Raw genomic sequence first — 14,582 nt, 5'->3', positions numbered from 1 at the left:
TCTTTAAAACAGTGAGCTTTTAGTAATGGCGACTACTAGACCTACTCCTAATTAAAAATGTAGTAATTTTATTTTAAATCTAATCATAAATGTCATGGAATTTTGACAATAAAATAATTAAAATAATACTGTGTTCAATATCTTGCATGTAAAAATACACTACGTGTTTCTTTCCTAAATAGCACTGTCATGACTGGCATATTTCAAAACAGGCTATTTTTTGCTCTATTTTCGAGTAATTTTTAGTGCAAAAAAATAGGTGGTTTATTTTGAAAAACGGCTTATTATTAAAGCCTGCTAATTTTCCTGCTAATTGTTTTTTAAGTAATATGCATATCAATGTCTTCAAAGAATGTCACATTTTAGAAACTCAAAAGCCGAATATTTCATGCTTTTAATTGTTTGATAATTGTATTTAAACCGATGCTTGACGCAATGATTACTTTAAATTAATATTTTTTGTCGTAGCAAAACATTCCACCAAACGTTTCAGGAAAATAAACAAGAGGCCCACCGCCGGCACCGGTCTTTGCGGTCACTGGAATACTATAGCCCTTGGATATACCTTTCATGTTGTTCTATGTTTGCATTTTGAGCTTCATTTTGGAGTCTATCACCCCAAATGTCGATTCATCAAGTGGGAAGGAGAGCGGACAATAGCAGGATGAATATCCGAGTTACTAAAGTGGCTTAAAAAAATACATGTTCACTATATGTTCACATACCACCCCTGATTTTTTTTTTATAATAAACAGCTGATTTCGTGTCCCATGGGCAGTGAATTTCATTATGTACAAATGTAATAAGAATCATTATGGACATATTTTGACCCCGCCCTAAGATTTGAACACCATACACAGGGGCCATGGATTTCACAATCTTGGTAGAAGACTTCATGGACACCATAACCATCCATTTAGTTTTTTCATATATGTGTGAGAGTAGAGAGGAACATCAAGATTTTTTCAAATTTTTGGCCCCGTCCATGAGGCCCCTGGATTGGTAAGTATATCTTTCCTCTTAACCTAGAGTTGCTCTAAACCGAAGTAAAAATGGGCGTTACAGTTTTCAAAAAGAAGTTAAAAATATAATTTTTTTGAAAAGACGACAGATCTAGACGGCGAACGACGCACGTCGCACCACGACACACGAATAATAACGGCAAAAGTGACGTCTAAAGTGACCTAAAAAGTCAGCGGATCAGAAACGCTTTGCTTGCGCAGATGAAAAGTCAGTAGTTTCGCTTAAAATTTTACTTGGGCTTAATCACAATCAAAATTTCGCGTTGTTAAAAAAAATTAGACTGACTCTTTTCTAAAATCCTGCAGTTTTAATAAATTGAAATGTATTTAACAATGAAATCAATAGTCATTGCGTCATCTTATTCGCCCTTCGTCTCCTTGTGACCTTTGACCTTATTATGCACCCTTCGTCTTGTCAGCATGTTTAATGCTAATAATGTTTACCAACATCGTCGGAATCGATGACTGTCAATCAATGCTCAAGAGACGTCGATTGGACAAGACTCTTGTTGACAAAATCTACTGACCACTTGACCTTTTGAACTGGACATGCTATAACAACCGCCAGCCTGTATACAAGGATTGACGACAATAACATCTACCCACCTATAATACCTACAATCTCAGTAGATTGCACACTTCCTAAAGGGAACATAATCATTGATAAAGAAAACGGGGCATTACATCTCCAATGTTGCGGTGCAACAAACAACACCGTTTCAATTTCTGAGGAGAATTTTAAAAATGTTCCAGTCTTAACAATTTTTACCAGATCACGCAAACATTCAGACATTTTGCTCTATTCCTTGGAATCTGAAAGTAAATTTTAATGCTGTAATATTTAAAATGATGGGGTCAAAGAAAATTTAATTAAAACCAATTAACAAAGTTGTTTACAAATCATTTATTAGACATGATAACACATTCTTTAAAGTATACAATGTACAACTGCAGGATTTATCACTAATGTGTAAGAAATAAAAGTTACTCAATCTTCAGTGACAGAAATCTTAATGAACAAAGATCAAATAAACACCATTCAAATGTTCAACAAATGTGGTACCTTCAGTTTTTCTGAGAAAAGAAAATGTATGATTTATATTTCTATTCTTATTAAAAAGGATTGAAATTAACTCATAACTTAATATAAACATGATAAAGGAAAGCTAAAAAAGATTTTTACAGATATTTATCAACATTAAAATGGTTTGATTTCTTTGACAAATACCAAACAAGGTTTCTCTGATTGTATTCTTATAATGTACACAGTTTGTTTAGACATTAAATGTATAAACATTTAATTCATTGACAATACAAACACTACACTAAAACAGTTTGTTATTATGATGTATAAACATGATAAACAAAACAATGATATTGTTGACATGAACTAAATGGACGTGTATTTTATATGCATGACTCTATTATATAATATAATTAATTATCTTTATGCTAATACATGTTATATATATACAGACAGTCAGTTTGTCAACATGTAATACATATAAACAATGTTACACTGCTGTGTAATGTTCTACACATATTGTATTTTCTTCACTTTACCTGTGTCAGCCACAAAGAGGTTGTCTCTGGTGTCCACACATAAACCCCATGGCCACTGTAAATGATAGTTGTCAATGTAGCGGAGGAACTGTCCGTCCTGATCCAGGATGTGGATACGGTGGTTGTCATAGTCTGCTGTCAGGATCCGACCCTGGCTGTCTGTCGTGATGCCGTGTGGACGAAATGATCCCTTGGTAGTAGAGGGAGGACCAGTGTAGGTAAACCGGAGTTTCCCGGCCTGATTGACCACCACTACTGCACGGGCGTCACTGTCTGACACACAGATATCTAGGTTCCTGTTCTCACTGATGTATTCACCAGATGAATAGAGAGGTTGTCCTTTGTCGTCGTACTGAATACTTTGTTTCTCTGTGGAGCCAGAGTAACACACAACTTTTGTTTGTTTCCAATCATCACTGACCATGACAACCAGGAGGTTACCAGAGGAGGTACTACAGACACCGTGAGGTATCCACCCCCGTAGTCTGATCACTGTCTGTATCTGTGTATTCTTCACTATGTTCACAGTTCTATCATCGTAATCAGTATAAACTAGATCCCCACTCCATGTCACTGCTATGTCCTGTGGACGGTTCCCTGACTTGGTTGGGACTGACTTCACTAGTTTCCCACGGAGGTTGTACAGTCTCATGATGTTGTTATCACCACGCATCCACATCTCCTCATCACTCAGACAGGACACACTGCGTAATTGTACATACTTGGTGTCTATCTGTGTGATGATCCGTGGTACATCAATGAGCGGTCTGTCCGGGGGAGAGGACTCAGCACCGGGAGATTCCATGGTGTAGCCATGTTCTTCTGTTTTGATAGATGACGCTGACAGAGAACCAAACTGTTGATAAAGCTGTTCTTTGTTGATCTTCTGAGGGGTAAAACTTGGTAAGGACACTGTGAGTTTAGGAGGCCATCTTCTGAATTCATCATTCCTGGATTTGTAGGCAGAGACACGGCTGACATCATTGGAGTCCAGTAATGTCTTTAGTTCAGTAATGGTCTGTGTGATTTCAGAAATGGTGTGTTTGATTTCATCTTCCTGTTTGTCTAAGACAGCCAGGTGTTTGGTGTCCGTTTCCTCCATGTTAGATTTCATGTTTCTGATAATGGTGTCTATTTCTCTGTGCAAGTCTTCTCCATGTTTGTCGATTTCTGTTGTTAATTTCTGGGAGTTTTCATTCAGAGCAGATTTCTGGACTTGGTTAATGGATGCAATTTCTTGGTATTTGGGATAAATGGATTTCTCTAGTTCTTGTAAATCTTTTTGAATTAATTCTTTCTTGCTGTCAATGTTTTTAGATATTTCAATAAATTGATGGCCGTTGTGTTCTTCAGAGGAAAGACATGTTGTACAAATAGGAATGCCACATTGTTTACAATAAAGTTCACATAGTTTTGAGGAATGTTTTGGGCATTTAGGAGTAGATCCTCTCTTTTCAAATGGCAGCACTTTGTGTTCTTTGGATTGATCAGAGAGATGTTCCCCCACACAGGCTTTACACAGATGTATGTGACAAATGTCACAGTACATAGGGGGGCCCGGGGTCTCACAGAGACGACACCGTAACACATCCTGGGCCCAGCGCTTGTCCATGGTCAGATACTTTTACTCATGTTCTGAAAAAATAAAAAGACTTTTTTAGTTTTTTGTCCATTTGACTATTTCATATTAAACTGGTATTTTTTAAAGAAAAATATTGTTCTTGTTGCAAACAGGACACTTAAGAGCTGAAATGACAGGGAGACATTTAAATTCTTTTAAAACAAAAATTTCTCATAGATATAACTTGTTTAAAGAATGTGACTGACTATTTGAGACATTATATCCCAAACAGGCTATGGTGACCAATTTGGGTGATTGGTCCAACCTGTTAAACCAGGTCCGCAGGACATGTAGGACAATATCATTTAATATACAAATGTCGGCAAGCACTGCTAGCTTTAACTCCAAACACACGGAGTAGTAACTAAATGGCTACTATTGGTAAAAATAATGCAGTTATTGTCTCTATTCGAAAATTATATGGCTACTAGCTGAAAAAAAATGGCCAATATAGTAAGTACTTTTCTTCGCACATTGAACGAAATGCCCTTATATTGAAATATTTTAGCTTAGTATAGTAGTTGACAACCCTTACGGAACAAAACACAAATTTTGACACTTAAATATCAGTCTATTTTTCTATAAAATAAAGAATTTCCATTAAACTAAGCAATTAAATGTCATCGATTTGGACAGTTGTCCAAGCAAACTAGTCTATTGAACTTGATTGCACCATATTTAAAGATAACTCTAAAAAATTGAAGCCACAGATTACTTGATATTAGTACTCTATACAGTTTGCTGTTCAGAATTTCCCATTTTAATCATTTATTAAAGAACTGTAAAGATTTTCATTCAAAGAACTTATGTTACGACTACTATTAGACAACAGCACCGGTTTCTATTGGAAATACATGTATAAAGTTCCTAACTTTAATGAAGTTACTTCCCCGTTATGCGTAGAATTAAACAATTATGTTCAGTGTTTCTAAATTCTGTTGAATATATGATCAATAGATTTCTATACTATTAAAACTTACATGAACCATGCCAATTGTAAGTATACATTTACTGTCATTGTCAATGAATACCTTGGTCAATATTTTCATCCTTTAGTAAATTTTAATTTTTATGAAAATAAAATAGTTTGGGAAAAAGTAGCTTTATTAAATTTGATAGGTTCATTCGGTGTAACGGATTTCATATATCTATATCTATATATATATATATATATATATATATAGTTGTCGGGACAAGATTTTAATTTTTTTCCATTAAAACCTATTTAAGTTCATTTAAGTTCGAATAAAATAAAAAAAATAGTATTTTCGAAGTGCTGTTTAGTTACCATGGTAACACTATTAAACTATTTCAATAATTTTAAATTCACAATATTTTTTATGCCAATCTTTAATCGTTTGCTTCTGTTACAATGCCAACCGGTCCCCATAACAACCGTTTAAAGTGGTCTTGCATCTCAATTCACCAAAGGGTATCAAAATACGAAATAAGAAGAAAATCGATGACTATGCCTGGCCAACAAATTTTGATATTTACAGTGAATGGGTCTTTAAAAACATGAAGAATCAAGCGAAATTTTAAGACAAGTGAAAAGTTGTCAATGTGAAAGCAAACTGGGTTTTCATTTTATGAAATGTATCCATAATCCATGTCAACCCGTATCAAGTGAAATGGAGTACCCTATATGCAATATTTTGCCAAAAAATGACTAAGTTCAAAAGCTGGGTTCCCCCCCCCCCCCCCGAATTATCAAAAATCAAAATCCTAGCAATATGCACACATCTAATATGAGTACAATTGATCTGCAAAGGAACAACTTCCTATCTTGAGAACTGTAGGGGAAGTTATCCGTACAATGAGGGTACCCTTTATGCAATATTTTGCCCAAAAATGTTATTGACTAAGTTCAAAAGCTGGTATTTTTTTCATAAATTATCAGAAATCAAAATCCTAGCAATATGCACACCTCTGATATATGTACAATTGATCTGCAAATGAACAACTTCCTATCTTGAAAACTGTAGGATGAGTTATTCGTACAATGACCAATTTGGCAGCTGCCCGCCCGCCATTTTCACAAAAAGACAGTTATTAAATCTAGAAAGTCCATAATCATGACTTCTCAGCTATTTTTGTAATCAAGGCGAGCATGATCTGAATGAAAGGGAGAGCGAGAATTTTCACTTAAATTTACACTATCCGAGAATGCTTCCACACAAGTAACAGCTTTTCTGGCCAATTGATTTTTAAGATTTTTCTTTATACATTTATAAAATCTGGTAGCCCTGCAGGCAACTATGGTGTTTAAGTAAGTTTCTGCCCTTGGTATTCTTGTGTAAAATTTCAACCCTCCTGTAGTGGCCCAAACTACCCCAGGAATCATGATTTTAACACTTGAATCTACAATCCCTGAGTTCTTTCACACAAGCTACAGATTCTCAGACAGATTGGTTTTTGAGAATTAGATTTTTCTCTATAGATTCCCATGTAAAAATTTGAACCCCCATTGTTGCCCCACCCTATTTTCAGGTTTATGAGAAAATAAAAAAAACAACCAAAACAACAGCAAATTTTCAATATTTCAAAATCACACCCCCTTTTAAAAGGGTGTACATGTGGCCCAATTTAAATCCCCTTCACCCAATAATGCTTTGTGCCAAGTTTGGATGAAATTGACCTAAATGTTTTGGAGGAGATGAACATGTGAAAAGTTTACAACAATGACAGACAATGGCCAAATTTTATCAGAAAAAACTTAATTGACAATTACTGGCAAACAACCAAATCTTGCCATGGACCATTTCTCGCAAGTGCAAGTTATGTCATTTTATCACAACATAAAATCATATACGACATATGAAGTAACGATGCACTAGGGGAAAATGGTACTCAGCAAGAATAGGGGGCACGTCAGTACAGATAAAACACTAGGTTTATATTATCAACTTAATCAGAAAATAGTTACATGTATTAATACCTACAGTTAACAAATTACAAACCTTTTTACCTCCAACTCAAAATGGCGACAATGCGCTTGGTGTTTTCTCTTCCTGGTTAGGTTTCCTGTATAAAATCACGTGATTGAGTAGTTTCAATACAACACAAAACCAAACATTCCGAGCAACGCTAAGAACTGTGCTAGTTTTAATGTCTGACAAGTTGAATTATCAATAGCAGTCACATTAATCTTATTAAATTATCTTATCAGATTAAAAAGATAACTGGATGATTTTAGTATCATGATATGCTAGCCAATAGATATCAAGCTATAGACAATTTGGAAGGACAGCGACATTTTAAGGATTCTCTCAAAACTAACGTTATTCATAAACTGGTACAGTTTAGGCAAATAATTTCGCCTACTCTGTTATAGCATTAGATTACAATAAATCTTCAACAATCAGTAATAACATTGATACGTTTAACAAACTACGCACCTCATAAAGCCCTACAACTCAAAATGGCGACAACGTCCATGTTCTCTCTTCCTAGTTCGTGTTTACTCTTCCTTGTCGGCGCCCTGTAAAAATCACGTGATTGGTTTAAATAAAAGACAAAACCAAACATTCCCGGTATAATCAATACATTTCGTTATTCTCTTTTGAGAAGTGGATAAGCATAGCCTACATCCACTTTGAGAAATGGACAGGCATAGCCTACATCCAGTGCAGTTGTTAACTTGTTGAAAAGCAGTAAAAATAATCTTAATCATTAAATCGATGTTATACTCTGATATTTCTTGCATAACGTTATACCTGAGTATCACGATATACATGTACGTTAACAGTTACCAGTTCTATAAAAAAAATGAAGCAAATGCAATACGTGGAGGGACAGTAATATTTCAGCAATATTCCCTCAAAATTACGTATATACAACTATATAAGTTGGTGTATAAAATCAAACTCCCTGATGTGTAAGCCTCTACCTCTTCTTCCACAGAAGTTTTCTCTGACTCCATCACGCCCACTGTCGTCTGCGCTCGTGTTTGTAGACTTGTAGACTGGTTCTCTGTCTCGAAACGAGCAATTTTTCGAAATTAGGGCTAGTCTATATCTAAAATAATTATTCAATTATAAAATGTTTCAAATAAAGTATAATGAAAACAGCTTACTTTTATAAATTTAAAAACAGAATACAATTGAATTATTTACAGCGATATTGCATGCGCGGAATATCTGGGAGGGGTGGGGGGTGGGGGGTGGGGTGTTATTTTGTTTGCTGGGGGGGGGGGGTCTGAGGCATTTTTGGAGGGTAATTTTATAACTAAAATTTAAAGAAATTTGAATTTTGCAGGGGGGGGGGGATCTGGACTCCCCTGACCCCCTCTAGATCCGCGCATGTATTGTATCCATGGATGGTTTATAACGTTAAACTTATATAACGTTAATTTATAAATTCTTCAATTTTCATAAGAGTTCAGTGTGTCTATCAAAATTGAAAACTTCAGTTTCGGTTTTTTTAAGAACAGCCAGATTTTATATGCATGTATCAGCGCGGTCTGTTTAATTCTATCCACTGAAGTATCTACACGGAGTCCAGGGGCGTAGCTAAAACTTTTTGATGTGTACGCCAAAGAAAGCAAGGGGTCTGGGAGCCGCCTTTAGGCCCCCAGTGGGTGCAGGGCAAAGACCTGGTGGGGACCAGGGGGCGAAGCCCTCGCAAGCTCATGAGTTTTAACGTTCTCTGCAGACAAAAATCTACGCTCTGCTTACATTGTATGTGCACAAAGTATACTATCCAGCTGAATTTAACTAATTATATGAAAGAAGATGAGCGAATAATGCGTGTAAAATGCCTTAATTAGGACGAATAAGATACCGAATTTTTTTTTCAAATTTAAGTCTGCATGTATCAATCTCTGTATAAAGATAAAAGAAAATGGTTAAATTTTGATACTAAAATATTTGGAATTTTCTTTACTTTATTAGTTTACAACTTAAACATTGAATCTAAAATTTTAAGTCATTGTGTAATAAGTTGACCACCCAGTCTCTTTAAACAATTTTAACATTTAAAATATTTAAACAATAAAACGCTTTCTTCGGCAATTCATGCGGGATATGAAGGTAGCGAGTAGCGACATTGCAGAAAAAAATCAACCCACGTTAGCGGGTTTTGTAATTTTGTTTCTGCAATGATTTCTACCTTCATAACCCGCATGAATCATCAAATAAAGCATTTTATTGCTTATATTAACATCTTTTGTAAACAAATTACTGAATTGATTGTAAAGATTACGCAGCACTGTAATGACGGACCAGAATGGGATTCGAACCCAGGGCCCTTGAATCCTTAGTTTACAAACTTTACTATCTGGTCTCTTTCATTTTAAAAACTTTCTCTCATTCACTCCAATTTTTTCTCACCTTATCCTCAGCTTTTCACTCATTCCTTCTTTCCCTCTTCTTGTTAACCAACAGATGGGGGAATCCAATACCTTGTACATTGCTTTCATGACAGATTTGGTTTTTATCTCGTATCTGCATGTATGTTGTAGAGCCTAGCTTGTCAGATTTGCAGATCTAGATTTAGAGCTCATATATTCGCTAAAGATGACCATTCGACGATCCAGAAAATTCCAGGGGGGTTTGAGGGATAATAAAGTTTGCCGGGGGTGGGGGGGGGGGTCATAAAATTAATACATTACAATGTCATGAACCACATATAAAGGGCAATACTATAATTGAGATTAAAATTCATTTCTTTTCTTAAAATTATTAAATATACCGTATTTTGCAAATAAACAGAAATCTGAAATTATCATAAAAAATTCATAATGGGGGGCAATGCATATAAAAAGTTCTCCCTTGCAAGGCAAATTAAAAAGGCTGCCATGAAAATAATCTGTTGTAGTAGAATCTTAATTATCACAATAATTTTACACTGCACCATTCTGTTTCCCAATCTGTCCTTGACATTGCAGAATCACATACAACTGTCACAATCCAATATCTAGTAGTCACAATATAATATATTGTACGTGTACAATATCTAGTAGTGTTTCAGTCGTAAATGGTGCTTTGTAAAGTGCTATCTTAAAGTGACAATAGTTCTGATCAAGGTGTCGGCTAGATTTATCATCAATCTAATTAATATTTAAAAGATTATTCTTAAATATAAAAATAATTTTTATATGAAATATTCTTTTATTTTTTCAAAAAATTCAAAATTTTACGTTATACATGTATTTCAGTAATGATATTGTATATACAAGTATACTGCTGATAATTAGGTTATGATATAAATAAATTATTTTCTTTCACAGACAATTCAGTAAATTAATCAGATTGTAACTCAAGCTCTGAATGTATGGCTTGTAGAAAATACAATTCAAATCAGTCCACAGCCTTCTTTAATTTTATTCTTCTCTCTGAGTCCAAATCTCACACAGAAACTCTTGAATTGTCAATAAATACATTCTTTGCACAAGTATTCAGTTTTTGGCGGGGTCTTCTTTCAAAGTGACCGTCCTGTTGAACACCATCTACAACAGAAAAAAGAAATGGTTACTATAGATACACAAACTTCAAGTGCAGATCAGTTGGGGGGGGGGGGGGGGGGGGCAAGGCTCCCCCTGCTGGTTAATTCAAACATCAAATTCCAAAAGAAAATTTAGCAAAAAATACACCTGGAACTCCTTTCCCCTGAAAACAAAATCACTCTTTGACCGCCCCCCCCCCCCTCTCCACTTCCTGAAAAAATTTCTGGATTTGTACAATTGTACAGTTGTTAGAATAATCAAACAGCAGAACTCCTGCTTGTCAATGATTTGTGAAAGGTTCTGTATGCTATGCAAAATACCTTTCCCATTCAACTGAAAGGTGTACATTTTCCTTTTAAAGTTTCATGACCTAAAAAAAACATAAGACTATATCACTTAAAAATAACCCATAAGTAATGTTACACCTGTTGGGTTGCATGTACATACCTGTATGTAACACCTGTAAGGACCCTCACCTGAAGGTCTCTTTACCTGTATGTAACACCTGTTGGGTTCCATACCTGATGGTCTCTTTACCTGTATGTAACACCTGTTGGGTTCATTACCTGGTGGTCTCTTTACCTGTATGTAACACCTGTTGGGTTCATTACCTGTTGGTTTCTTTACCTGTATGTAACACCTGTTGGGTTCCATACCTGATGGTCTCTTTACCTGTATGTAACACCTGTTGGGTTCATTACCTGGTGGTCTCTTTACCTGTATGTAACACCTGTTGGGTTCATTACCTGTTGGTTTCTTTACCTGTATGTAACACCTGTTGGGTTCCATACCTGGTGGTCTCTTTACCTGTATGTAACACCTGTTGGGTTCATTACCTGTTGGTCTCTTTACCTGTATGTAACACCTGTTGGGTTCCTCACCTGATGGTCTCTTTACCTGTATGTAACACCTGTTGGGTTCCATACCTGATGGTCTCTTTACCTGTATGTAACACCTGTTGGGTTCATTACCTGATGGTCTCTTTACCTGTATGTAACACCTGTTGGGTTCCTTACCTGGTGGTCTATTTACCTGTATGAACACATGTTGTTGGCTTACCTTGGCAGGAGTGGAATCTCTGTCTACTGCGAAGAACCCTAAACGTTCAAACTGGAAGCGATCCAGAACCTTGGCATTTTTGACGGTGGAGTCTACGTAGGCCTGGGGTATAATCTTCAGGGATTCCTGTCGGACACATACAAATGGTCATCATTTAAGGCAATGAAACTGAGCAACAACAGCTTAATCAGTTGTCTGCAAATAAAATGTACACTAGAACCAGACCATTTTAAATTATCCAAATCCACAAATAATTCATTATCATTTATCATTTTCTACATCAATAAATTGACATGAAACAAGAGCCCATGGGCCACATATCGCTCACCTGAACAATAGTTTTCGTATCATTCTATTTTGCGATGGTTTATTATAAATTGAACTCTAAAAAGATATTGTAAAATTCATCCAATTCTCATTTATTTCAAGATTTTACCATACATTAAACAATACATTTAAAAAGAAGCCTACATTTTAGGAACATCATATCATAAGACCTAAGATGCTTCAACTGACCAATTAGGCATCAACCCAGTAAAGATAACAACATTCTAAAATGAACTATAAATAATTATAAAAAGTGAAACAAGAGGCCCATGGGCCACATCGCTCACCTGAGGAACAAGCGGTATGATAAAATCAGCTCAATGGAGTCATAATACAAACTATCTGAACAATGTACAATAATTCATGTAAATCCTGTATAAATAAAATCCATTTTCCCCTGGTTATTCGTATGTTTATAATCATTAGTCCCTTTTCTAACAGGATGATATTATAGTCATATCATATGTTGAGTATTGCAGATCTAAAAAAGATCCCTAACAATAGTTTATATTTGGGATATTAACGTACATCAAACTCTGAACCTTCTCGTGAGGCCAAAGAATTGTCCTGGGGCCAAAGTCTTAACAATTATAAAGAATCATCTGGCTGATTAGTTTCTGAGAAGATTTTTAAAGATTTACTCTATATATTCCCATGTAAAACTTTGACCCCCCCATTGTGGCCCCACCCTACCCCTGGGGATCATTTTATTCACAACTTTGAATCTACACTACCTGAGGATGCTTTCACACAAGTTTCAGCTTTCCTGGTGATTAGTTTCTGAGAAGAAGATTTTTAAAGAATAACTCTGTTTATTCCTATGTAAAACATCAACCTCCCATTGTGGCCCAAACCTACCCCCAGGGGTCATGATTTTCACAAATTTGAATCTACACTACTGTACCTGAGTATGCTTCCACACACGTTTTAGCTTTCCTGGCTAATTAGTTTCTGAGAAGAAGATTTTTAAAGATTTACTGTATATAATCATATGTTAAACTTCGATCCCCCATTGTGGCCCCAACCTACCCCCAGGGGTCATGATTTTCACAACTTTGAATCTACACTACCTGAGGATGCTTCCACACAAGTTCCAGCTTTGCCGGCGAATTAGTTTCTGAGAAGAAGATTTTTAAAGATTTACTGTATATATTCCTATGTAAAACTTCAATCCCCCATTGTGGCCCCGCCCTACCCCCGGGGGTCATGATTTTCACAACTTTAAAATTTACACTTCCTGAGGATGCATCCACACAAGTGTCAGCTTTCCTGTCTGATTAGTTTCTGAGAAGAAGATTTTTAAAGATTTACTGTATATATTCCTATGTAAAACGTCGATCCCCTATTGTGGCCCCACCCTACCCTCGGGGGTCATGATTTTTCACAAATTTGAATCTTCACTACCTAAGGATGCATCCACACAAGTGTCAACTTTCCTGGCCGATTAATTCTGAGAAGAAGATTTTTAAAGAATTACTTTTTATATTCATATGTTAAACTTCGACCCTCCATTGTGGCCCCACCCTACCCCCAGGGGTCATGATTTTCACATCTTTGAATCTACACTACCTGAGGATGCTTCCACACAAGTTTCAGCTTTCCTGGCCGATTAGTTTCTGAGAAGAAGATTTCTAAAGAGTTACTCTATATATTAATGTTAAACTTCGACCCCCCTCCCATTGTGGCCCCATCCTCAGGTGAGCTAAAAAGGTTAAGTTTACAATTCAATAAGTGGGTTTCTGGAAGAACAGATTTTGAAAATTTTCGTAATAAATATTGACAATTTTTTATACTTTTTTAATCGTTAGCTTTTAAGATCTGTGTACAAACATAGAATTGTGAGCAAATCTCTGTATCTTGCTTATAATCCGAAGCTTAACACTCAAAAATGGTTAGTAAATAGAAATTGTAAACAACATGCACTACATGTATAGCAAATAAAGAACACAATTTATTTTTTCGAAATGAATCATATATATATACATGGATATACCTACGTATTTCCGTAAGCGATATCAAACTCTATTTAAACTGAATAAACTAGAGAAAATGCCAAGCATCTCAACAAAACCTATTGCATTAATCTACCATTACGCAAAAGATAATGCCGAATTACCGATAGAATGAATTGTATTTCAGTACCCCTACATCAGATTTTGCTTAATTTGTGCAGGTAAACAGTTAACGTAACTGTTTGATTTACCGAAGTCTCTGATTGATTTGATACGTAAAAATCACGAAATACAGACGATAGTTTCCAGGTTACAAAGCATGAATAATGAAAACGAAACGAAAATCAGAACAAGCTAACACCAACGTCATGTGTGAAAACTGTCGCATTGAAATATTTAGCCTCAATTTACTTCACAAAATCGGCACCAATATATTTTTCATGTTTAAAAACTTCCCTTCATACGCGAACTGTTGCACAACAAGCAAATTCATCATAGTCAGATCGACCCTTTTTCGTTTAATGTCATGGCTGCTTTAAACAAAGAACCTCGTTTTAGAAGTATGGAATACGAGTCTTGGTAAAATGGGTATG

The 14,582-nt window shown here is 35.6% G+C and overlaps 2 protein-coding genes across 2 annotated transcripts in view; both read right to left on the bottom strand.

Moving 5' to 3' along the window:
- Positions 1 to 1,911: 1,911 nt before the first annotated feature.
- LOC117682772 (E3 ubiquitin-protein ligase TRIM71) lies at positions 1,912 to 8,134 on the bottom strand. Its single transcript, XM_034451139.2, has 4 exons — positions 8,096 to 8,134; positions 7,605 to 7,687; positions 7,167 to 7,230; positions 1,912 to 4,220 (listed from the first exon to the last, which is right to left on the bottom strand). Exon 4 carries the CDS (start codon positions 4,195 to 4,197, stop codon positions 2,557 to 2,559), a length of 1,641 nt encoding a protein of 546 aa, XP_034307030.2. The 5' UTR covers positions 4,198 to 4,220; positions 7,167 to 7,230; positions 7,605 to 7,687; positions 8,096 to 8,134; the 3' UTR covers positions 1,912 to 2,556.
- Positions 8,135 to 10,314: 2,180 nt separating this feature from the next.
- The window catches only part of LOC105344564 (glutamine--tRNA ligase), a 40,245-nt gene continuing 35,977 nt past the window's right edge, over positions 10,315 to 14,582 (bottom strand). Inside the window, exons 21-22 of the mRNA XM_034451135.2 lie at positions 11,711 to 11,836; positions 10,315 to 10,654 (exon numbers count right to left, since the gene is read on the bottom strand). Of these exons, the coding sequence (XP_034307026.2) occupies positions 10,604 to 10,654; positions 11,711 to 11,836 (177 nt within the window). The 3' untranslated portion in view covers positions 10,315 to 10,603. The remainder of the gene's footprint in view (positions 10,655 to 11,710; positions 11,837 to 14,582) is intronic.

The sequence above is a fragment of the Magallana gigas genome, chromosome 4 (genome assembly GCF_963853765.1).
Source record: "Magallana gigas chromosome 4, xbMagGiga1.1, whole genome shotgun sequence".
Lineage (NCBI taxonomy): Eukaryota > Metazoa > Mollusca > Bivalvia > Ostreida > Ostreidae > Magallana > Magallana gigas.
The sequence above is the reverse complement of the archived record's forward strand: the minus strand, read 5'-3'. Positions and strand labels throughout refer to the sequence as shown.

What these genes read in the sequence shown, in the direction of transcription:
- LOC117682772 (XM_034451139.2), bottom strand. Translation starts at nt 4,197, where the DNA reads ATGGACAAGCGCTGGGCCCAGGATGTGTTACGGTGTCGTCTCTGTGAG.